This window comes from Amblyomma mixtum, chromosome 1 (assembly GCF_055824585.1).
Source record: "Amblyomma mixtum isolate Tamu chromosome 1, ASM5582458v1, whole genome shotgun sequence".
Classification (NCBI taxonomy): Eukaryota; Metazoa; Arthropoda; class Arachnida; order Ixodida; family Ixodidae; genus Amblyomma; species Amblyomma mixtum.
In genome coordinates, this window is record NC_143012.1 from 42,320,387 (window position 1) to 42,330,961 (window position 10,575).

At 46.9% G+C, this 10,575-nt stretch overlaps 1 protein-coding gene across 1 annotated transcript in view; it reads left to right on the forward strand.

The window, feature by feature from the left end:
* LOC149366131 (uncharacterized) overlaps positions 1-10,575 on the forward strand; it is a 56,318-nt gene that overhangs the window by 43,791 nt on the left and 1,952 nt on the right. Inside the window, exons 17-21 of the mRNA XM_089548959.1 lie at positions 1,955-2,081; positions 7,693-8,601; positions 9,513-9,835; positions 10,134-10,199; positions 10,331-10,405. Of these exons, the coding sequence (XP_089405085.1) occupies positions 1,955-2,081; positions 7,693-8,601; positions 9,513-9,835; positions 10,134-10,199; positions 10,331-10,405 (1,500 nt within the window). The remainder of the gene's footprint in view (positions 1-1,954; positions 2,082-7,692; positions 8,602-9,512; positions 9,836-10,133; positions 10,200-10,330; positions 10,406-10,575) is intronic.

A 10,575-nucleotide genomic window follows, 5' to 3' on the forward strand; every position in this document is an offset into this window, starting at 1 on the left:
CCAGACAGCTTTACTACAAAAGAATGACTTGGCTTTCGCGTCACTTTTTTTTTCTAACATGCTTGCTTCGCTGTTTGTCTCACTGCTGTGATTCTCACGTTACACTTCACTGAAAGAAAGCCCAGTGCTGACACACTTGCCATTTGCACAATGTGCACCTTTGCTGTCTCGAAACTGTGTTGCACATCAGGTGTCCAAACACTGGAGGCCTGACCACTCCTGGCAAGCTTACATCTCCAGGATACCTGCAAAGCTGATTTTATTAATTCAATTTCCACTCTTGCAGTTCCTTTCAGGAAGACTTCAAACTTGTAGCCTCAGTTTGGGATGTCTGCAGTTTTGTCCATTTGCCTCATAATCGTAAATCAATTTTTGCACTGACTGCAGATGCGAAATTCAGTTTTACTCTGGCTTAAGTGCAGGTTTGAGATTACAGTAAAAGCTCGTTAATTCGAACTTCACGGGACCGGGAAAAACATTCGAATTATCCGATGTTCGAATTATCGAATGGCCGCGAAAAAACTGACAAGAACCATTTGCATTACGGTATATGTAGGGTATTTACTCGCGCAACGAACCCACTCACATAATGAACCCACCCACCCCCGATTTTTGCCTAAGAATCTGAAAAAAAAAAAAGCGTCAGTCGTTAACGCTTCTCTCCGTTTGGCACTGTCACGGCCCACAACGCATTTCTTGGCGTGCAAGATACTGCGCAGCGATAACATCACTTTTGACGTTAGCTCCAGCAAGGGGGAAGCGAACTTTGGCAGAGTGCCAGCGCTTGTTCGGTTGTGCAAGCCTCGTTTTCAGCACGTTCGCCTTATGTGCCATGGGCGATTGGGGCGGACGGCGTCTACTGCCACTCAAAAGCCGGCGTCTTGTTCGCGGCTGAGCGCATGCTTCCGTTGGCGACCGACCGATGGGTGGAAGCATGGACGACACTCGCAAAGAAAAAAAAAGTTTTTCGCTGGTAATTTGTAGCGCCCGTCCGAAGTCATAGCCTTCATGGGCGTTGGCTGGGACCGCGTTGACAGTGCTTATCCGTATTTTCGAATTAACAGGGCTCGAATTAACGAGTATTTAGTTGCAAGTTCCGGAGGTTGCGCGGAAAAGAGGGTAGGCAGCCACCAGCGCGGTCGCCAACCCCTACCCTCCGGTGCTGCCGGCCACCGCGCCGGTGATGGCGCCATTTAAGCTTTACCCACTCTTCCAAGGTTTTATCTAGTTCCATCTTCTGTCCCCGTTTAGGACATACGCAGCCTCTAACTATGCGGAGGAAGTGCTTTTTTTTTTTTTTTTTGCCACATGCTGTGTGCCAAGCCGCCCAGACGCGGTGGCGCGTAGTTCGAATTATCCGTAACGGAACCGACTCGCTTTCGAATTAACGGGCTTTTTTATACACAGATCTCTATGGAGCTTGGCCGGACCAAGTAGTGTAGTTCGAATTATCCGAAAATTCGAATTATCGAGTTTTGAATTAACGAGCTTTCACTGTAGATAGTCATGTACTAGAAACACATATTGATGCGGATATCAAGTTCTTGTAGCTGAAGTGCGTGCCAGTAAGCAATCAGCTGATGCCGTTTTAGGCTCATGAGAGAGTTCAGTACAGCTTGTCATTATAAATAAAGCCATTGATGGTGCAGAATAACAGGCCTAGTGTTGTCCACTGGTAGTAGTTTTTAGAGCAGAACAGTGCAGTGAACTGTAACGTCTATTCTACAGTTCTGCGCTCTTTAGCGTTCATGAAATATCTCCAGTCTTCTTCTAATCCTCTTTTGCATGATGCAGCAGTATAACGAAGCAGAGTTCGTGGTTACACTGTGTAACTCTCGCTGATGCGACATGCTGATGAACCTGCAGATTCAGGGGTGCACTTTGCTGCCGTACATGTTTCGCTTTGCTAACTTCCCTGTGTTGTTTCATTGTTTGTTTGTTTGTTTTTTCATAGCACGAGCCTTGCATCTTAAGGCACCAGCAGGACATTAACCCCGTACCTGCTGAAAGCTTTGCCTCGCACCAACCCACTCAAAGCTCGTTTGCAACAAACAACAACGTCCCCATGTGCACTGATCTAGGTAAACAACGCTGCAGAACCACTGGAACTTCTTTTTCCTGCCTTTTTCGAAACTTGCTTATGTGTGGAAGGGATAGTCAGTCCAGTGTGGTTCTATAAAACGGCGTTTTCGTAAAGGCTGTGCATTGTAGTCTGTCTAGCCTTGATGCAAGAACTAGGAGAGCGGCATTGAATCAGAGGTGGGCAGCCTGCGTGTTTCGAAAACCACAGTCCGGTTCAGAACATCACTCAGCCATATAATGCGACAACTCCTTTCACAGTCACAAGTGCGTTGTTTTTGTATTTTTGTGCTCTTTGTAAAGCGGTTGGCTTCGTAGACGCACTGCATTATTGCCCTCCGCTTTGAGGTCATCTTAGAGAGCACTTGATCAGGTCGCTATGTCGCACTGTGCCAGTTGTCAGGCTCGTATCTACGCAAGGCAACGTTCGACATATAAAGAACAAAGCAGGCTGAAAAAATCTGGTAGCTCATCGTTGCCTGAAAAAAATACGAACTGGTTATCCTTAACTTTGAAGAACGCAGAAACTAAAGAAGGTGAGGTTCGCGTGGTATGCCGAGTTGATTCTTTCAAGCTTCGAGACTAGTGATGATCTTATTTTTATGAGCTGTTTTTCTCAAATATCTTGGTTAACTCAAGGTTGGTTTTGCTGTCCACCTTCTCTTCTAGGGGAACTGTATTAGGGTAAAGGTTTACCAGCACTTACAATCAACATACAATCAACTTGCATGTTTGTTTCTTCCCATGTGTGTTGTACTGATCAGCTAACTTGACCGCACAAGTGTGTTCTTGCCTGCTGCATGCCATGGTGTGTTATAGCTATGCATTCTCACCCAGTTGCAGAACTGCGTTAAAGGGGCCCAGAAACACAATCTTAGTTAACTGTTTTGCCTGTTGATTGCATACGGGTAGTTATAATGGTGCTATTAGCGTCGGTAATGCCGCGTATATTCCGTTTTTTAATAATTTAATGTCCTCCCAAAAACAACTTCATGGCTCTGATGGTGTCGCCACACAGTGGCGGGTTTTTAGCAGCGGATATGACATCACCTGGCGCGAGCTTGATGACCGGACAAACAGTAAATATACTGCAAATTGTGTGAATAAATAGAGACACATTTTGTCACCTGTCTGCGTTTTATATTAGATCAACAAAAACAACTTGTTTGTCTTAGATAAAAGCGCTGCAAAGCAAGTAAAATAAAATTACACCACCAGGGACGCTCTGGCATGGAAACGACGCTGCCCGTCTCAGCAAGAACGAGTTACAGAGAGCAGGCAACCATGGAGCACAAACTTCCGCGACGTGCTCTGGCTGGCTGTTTTGATTGGTTGCGCCAGGTGCCGTCATTGGGAGAGCGAAATAGGAGTGGGAAGCCCCCGCCAAAATCGAGTTGAGGGCAGCGTTTTGTTTGCTTGTATTTTGAAATTTCTTCACTGAATAACTCCCGTTCCTGTGCATCGATTCCTGTAGTTCTTTTTAAGTCAGCATCTGTGTGACATAAAGAACCCACCTGAAGTATGGCCGGTATCCCCCCAAGCAGTGTTTCGCAGCCCCTTTAAAGAACGTGCCCCATTTCATCTTTTTCATGGCCAGACATGGCCACAAACACAGCACCGGTGAACTCCACCACATGCTCAGTGTAGATCAACTCGAATCTGTGACGTGAGCAAGACGTGTTGGCACTGCTGTCGCCGGCTGGCGGTAACAGCTGGAGTACGGCTCACAAGAATGCATGTGAACAGAAGTCTCCGAACTAGTTTTGTGGTTTCACACTGCAGCTACGTGGCTGCCTCTATGTTAACCCTCTCAATCGCTGCGTTGTGTTGTCATGAACACCTGAGCGAGATAATACACCTCTACATGCAGCAGAGAACCCACAATCACGTGCGAAAGTTGGCGAGCCCTCGCCGGCGTCTTTCTCATGCTCGCACCCTCCTCTGTCACTCGCCCCTGTGCATATACAAGTTGAGAGGTGGCTATTGGTCAGATTCTTTCAGACGGCAGGGCAGCTACCATGGCTGCGGCCAATAAGCCGCGTAGCTCCGGCGGGTCAGCAAGCTCCGCCCCCGGAGGTCGGGCCGGCGGAGGAGCGCCGACCTTCTAGCGTGAAAAATGTAACGAGAGAAGAGGGAAAGGCGCGAAGACGCTGAAATTCAAATCCTGACTGCAGATAACTCAGCTTCTACAAAGCACATTCAAAATTTTCTTGCTGGACAATAGTATTGAAAAAGGGTGCTTTAACGTCAGAGACATACCGCAACTTTATTAGAGCCCCTTTCAGAGCCCCTGTAACAAAAGCCGAGCACGTTTCTGAATGGAATGTGCTAATATGGAACACCATTTCAAAGCCAGTGTAGCTTTAAAACACCGCAGTATGTGTGTGCCGGAGTTACTCTCAGGTGGATTACCGGGGCGGGTGCGTAGCCTATAGAAACAGATGTAAACAAAACTTGAGCAACTTGTTATCTGATCTTACAGTGCGCCTACGAAGGTGCCCATTCATTAACCACTGGAGAGTACTTTGAAGAAGAGCACGTACTAAAAAGTGTGCAACGTCATTTTGAAGCTGTCTTTTGAAAACCTCACAATAAATGCATTGTGATGCTGGACATACGGCTCACAACGTGTAAGCGTTCAGTCAGCTGGGGTGTTCCTCCGATTTGCACAAGGTTCTCGTGTAGTCCGACATGCTGTCATGTGTGCTACGTTTGCTCACATATACATACAGTCATTCAGACATCCTAGACATCTTTTCTTGGAAGGGCCCTCAAACGACGTGATAATCAAACCGCGAACAGTGGCAGAAGGTGGCGCAGACGATACCCTGGCCACCTTCGGTGTCTTCAAGCTCCCCCAATGTGTGTGAACATGTTTTTGGTCTATTACAAAATCTTGTCAACACATAAGCCTGGGCACTAGCTTAATTATACTCCCGGAGCTGACATTTCTAACGAGCAAGTTCAAATGTTTCCATATGTTTCCATATGGCTGCATTCTGTAATAGATGCATCCAAGGAACCCACTCCACATTGGTGAGGCCTCAGGTAATGTGACTCTGTCATTTTCGCTGTAAAATTTATACATTAACCTTTAGCTGATTCCGGTCTCATCATTGTAAGTTTTTTTTCATTTCTCTTAGTGGTTTGCATTGTTCTCAAGCTCTAGCCTAGCGCTTATTGAGTCAACTCTGTAGCTGCTACTATATTTACTCGCGTATAGGTAGACCTGTTTTTCAAAAATCATGCTGTCCAAACTTAGATTGGGGGGAGGTCAACCAATACACAATTCACAGTCGGGGTGAGGCCCGAGCCTGCTCAAAAGAAGGGAAAGAACATCACCAGTAACGCTGCTGAAGAAAGTTCTGCATTCTGTCATTTTTGAACTTTCACCAACTACAGCAGTTGTTACCACCACCACCATTACTCAAAGGTTTCACAGAACTTTTTGTCTAAAAAGCCACGCAAAATATTTCCGGATAAGACTGATATGAAGATCAGTCCTTCACTTCATTGATCGACAAGCATTCAGCCTTCCCTTCTAAAAATTTCAAATTGCCTTCAAATTTCTGCTGTGCTTGCCTTACAAAATTATTTATGCAATGTAATCGAAACAGCACACAGACATGGACAAGCAAAGCACACAGACACTTTGATTTATGCAGTGTCCTTTCATTTCAATATGAATGCTAATTGTTGATTTATAGGCAATGCAAAGCATGTGTGTGTAAAGATAGCACTTCATCTTGATGTTATCAAGTCTGCAGAAATCATGAGATGAAGGGAGCTTTGCCAGACGAAAGTTCTCTTTCGACACATAGCTGCTGTGTTTTTCTATTTGTATTTTATATTTATTTTGGCAGAAAACAGGCACAAAACAAGGAAGATTGCAAATGAAATGTTCTGGCTGGGCAAATCAGGGAAACAAAATAAAATGCCCTACCAACTTGGTTTTGCAAAGGCAGACATTGGGATTGAAGACAGCGATGAAGTTTGCTTTTTGTGAACCCTATTGATTCCACTTGTGGCCATATACTAGGTTCATGCAGTTTGGTGAAAAGTGGGCATTTTGTTTATCAGTTGCATTCTGCACGTTCAGAAAAATCCCTTTGTGACTTGTGTAGACTGAGCCTAATTGTAGAAGCCTCAATTTAACAATCAATTAGATCGCTTGTTGTGCGCAATGTGGACACATTTAGGCGAACAAACCTGCTTTCAGGAACTTGTTTTTTTGCCATCGTAAGGTATAGTGAGTTGCTGCTGGAGTTTGCTGACTTCCCACTTGAGGATGGATTTCATTCAGCTGTCTTTGAATCAGTTTAGGTGCAGACCATTTCTTTCTTTCTCTTTTTTATTTAAAGGGTCAGTCTACTCACCGAGATGAGTGTATAAATAATGGCATATTCTGGTAGTTGGCACCCTATAACATCAATAACGAGGGGTCTGCGCCCGGTTTAGGCAGGAATTTATATTTTATTTCGGCGTTAAAAGTCGCGTAAAAAAGCATGGTGGCGACCCCAAACGTTCATTTTCTTCAAGAAAGTGGTAGTCTTTTTTTGTAGAAGCATAAGTGAATATATTACGTACCATTTGTATGCCCAAATGTCAGAGAAACGCACGTTTTGTTCTAGTAAACTGTAGAAGGCGTACCGCTCGCTTTTTCTGTAAATCACATAAATATTTATAGTTACACGTACGCAAAACGCAGGCACATTCCCACTTTTAGTTCAGCGTATGCTAGCAGAGACGCAAAAATAAACTCAGCCTATAGTGGCGCCATCTAGTCGTCAGGACGGGAACCATTGCTGTAAACAAACCGACTCTCCACTTAAGCCTAGGAGTGGCAGAATCGTCACTCTAATTATTAAAATAAAGCAAATTTATCTCTTATATGTTTTCTTATAGGCGAGATGAGACGAAGCGAAAGACAGGCGCCCCAATTATGGCCAGTGAACGCACTGAAAAAGGCAGCAACAACGAGAATTCAGTCCGAAGCGAGAGGTCCGGCTTCGACGGGCGCCGCCATGTTTATCGCCGCGCGGCGGAAATCCAGATGGTTGCCAGATGAGACTACCATCTCATACAGATGTGTTCCCACATTCATAAATTCTATTTTAAAATGTTCTACCGCACTCCTTGGCACCACAGCTGGCTAAACGGTAATTTGAGTAAAGAGCTATCGGTTGCCGCAAAGAAAATATGGTCGATAAAATTCAGTAGACTGACCCTTTAACATTTACGTATACATCATCTCCTAATAGCAGCAGTAATCAGTGTGTTCTTTCGATTCTTATGTTTATGCTTGTTACCACGTGGGCAACAAAAATACGTATCTTGTACCGCTGTGCAAAATGCCTTGATGGTGGTGCAGCTAATTTATAATCGAGAGTCATAACAAAGGATTGACTATCCGGTTTTGTTTAAACTTTTTCAACATATGAAAAGTTTTGCTACTGGTGAGATTGCATAGCTATTGCTTTTATCTAGTCATAACCCGCTTTTGAAGCGCTTTTACCTAATTTCTTCTTTCTCTCTCTCTTAGTGGCAGTCCTTGCAGCTGTATGTCTGCCACTGAATGCCTTTTCGTATCTCTCTCCACCACTCTCAACGCAGAAACCGTCAGGGCCGTAGCGAGTCCGTTACCCAGCCCGGTACCCCACATAAGCACCCACAGCCTCGCCACACCTTCCGAGCTTCTTTACGCGCATCAGCAGACCCCGGCCGGACCGCACACAGCCAACGCAGAGCACCTCTACCTCCATCAACATCACCCATCATCATCATCGTCATCGCAGCAGCAGGGATCGTCGCCACAGCTCGCCGCCGTACACAGTTTGCAAGCACCACAGTACAGCAACACATTGCATCCTCATCACGCAAGCATGCCGCCGCCGCCCCGCAGCCCAGTGGCCTCGTGGGATCACACGCGACAGCAGCCGCAACAATACCTCGGAGAAGTGCCCGAGTTGATGCCGTGCCACACAATGGCGTCATCACCCCATCGCGTGGCACGGCGTCCATTTGACAAGTACCCCCCGTCGTCGAGAGCGAGCCTCGCGGAGAAGTTTCAGCACCGGCTTGTCTCGGAGGATTCGCAAGAGCAATTAGGCTACAAGAGCGATCAGGAAACCTACGTCCAGCCAGCCAGGGCCCCGGCTACTTACCACGACGGCTACTCGAGTGATTGGGACACAGTGACCCTGCCCAGGGGTCACTCCGTGTCGCACCCTTCGGATGGCACCGTTCAGTACTTTCGTGGAGCGCCCTGCTCGCCGGTGAGAACGCTTCCAAGGCGCGGGTCGAGTCCGGTGTCACCGAGGGTCATGACAAGGTCGCCGCGCAAGGTTGCAGGCTCACCGGTTCAAAGTTACACTGTCCAGGCACCACACCCTCTGAAGCCCGTGGCTGGAACGGCCGACGGACCTTCGCTTTTTCTCCTGCCTGAGTACTGCGGGGATGTCCGGACTTCAAAGGAAGGGTACAGCTTGCCGGTGCGTCGCAGCCCACAGCCAGGATGGGCACGTAAGTTCTCGCGCTTTACATGCATTTTTTTTTTTTTTCACATCTTAGTTGCCACCGCACTGTCACTGCTTGCCACTTCACCATGCAGAAGCACTAAGGCAGGCTTGGTAGAACTTTCTGACCGACTGAGATAGGTGTGCCACAGTGAGCTCTTAGTATACGCTACTGCACTTGTGTCATCAATGCTAATCCCTAATCCTAAAGTCATGGGTTCCTCCAGTACACGGGCATATCTGTCTCATTGAAAACTGTGTGCACTGCACAAACCCTGCATGTCTCGCAGAAGGGCATGATTTTCCTAGCTAAAACCAAAGCGTGAAACATTATGAGTGTCCTTTCTCAATGTAAAGTCGATCCAAGGCTTTATTGTGGGTGTTTTTTTTTTTGCTAACCTAGCTATTTTGTTGTTTTTTTCATCATCTGTACCTTGTGGCCTCATCTTGCCTCACGACTGGCCTGTATGGTGGCACAAACTGTCCGTCCACATCCCTCCCCCCATTCTCTTTCTCTCTCTCTCCATCTTTGGCACAGGGAAACCAGAACGCTCCTTTTTTTTGGCATAGCTTTTTTGTCTTTTCATCTGTGTCTTCTATGTTACACACTGTATAGTTATGGTTTCATCATCATCATCATCAGCCTTACTTACACCCACTGCGGTGCAGAAGCTTCTCCCATATCTCTCCACTTAACTCAGTCCTGTGCCACCTGAGGCCGCCTTATTCCCGCGAACTTCCTGATTTCATTCGGCCACCTAACTTTCTGTTGCTCCCTGCTACACTCGTGGTTTGTGCTGATTTATTTTTTTGCTGCACTGATGCCCATAACAGTGAGCTTTGACTCCTTCTACAAATTCTGTTGCGATCACTTGAGCAGACATGCGAATCAGTCCAGTTTGGTCTTCCACGCCGCAGCTGAGAAGTTGGCGCCGCACGCGGAAGGCGAGGACCTCCCACCGTCCCAGTCGAGCTCCTCGCTTTCCTCTTCTGTGTGCCTGCCAAGCGAGGACCCCTCAAGCCTGACATCAGAGGGTGTTACGCCGGAAGGCGGCCCCGCCCCCTGCTTCAGGGCAGCACCGGAGCAGTGCGAGCAGTCGGCACCGCCTTTGCCCCCGCGACCAAGGACGCATTCGGGCGAGGCCAGCTCACTGGCGCCAACGCCGCCGCCGAAGCCCGAGTTCCTGCTCCAACGGAGCAGCGTACCCGGCCGCTCGTCGGCGGATTCACAGGAACACCATGTTAGTGGACTATAAATGTATATTTGGGGAAGGGATACGGCTTCATCTGGCCACGAATCACAGTTAACTGTGCGAAAGGGTTAGGACACCAGGGCAACACAATCACGACACTTAGAAGCGCACTGCGCTTCTAAGTACCGTGAATGTGTCTTCCTGGTGTCCTAACTCTTTCGCGCAGTTAACTCTTTAATTCAGAAATGAACCAACTAGCCCGGCAAATCCTTTTGCACGAATCACCATGAGCTGTTCTTCATTGGCAGCTTTCCTTAGTGTCTTTCACGTTTCTCGCTCATTTCAGAACGAAATCGTGCTGGATAAGGGTTCAGAGGCAGATTTTGTCCTGGAAAACAGACCACCGTTATTGGTATGGCACCCTTTTTGCTGTGCTTTGGACTAATTTTGTTATTTCTGGAACTTTTGTTCTGGTCTGCAAACTTACCCAGTTGTAGTTTCTTTTTCTCGACTGTTTATTTCTTTCTCTTTTCTTTACTTCAGGGAGTGTTCGTGAAGGAGGTCAACCCACAGGGATCAGCAGCTGGAAAGCTGCAGGTTGGAGACAAAATACTGAAGGTTGGTTTTGCTGTCTGTGTCTGTCTGCTTGCAAACTACTCGAGCGCAAGACCTCCAAAGTAACTTAAACTTAAAATAAAAATTAGCAAATTTTTGCACTCTGGTGCATAACATGCTAAGCTTAGTGAAAGCTGTTGCTGTGCCACAGGCTGTCTTTAGCTGGTGCCCAA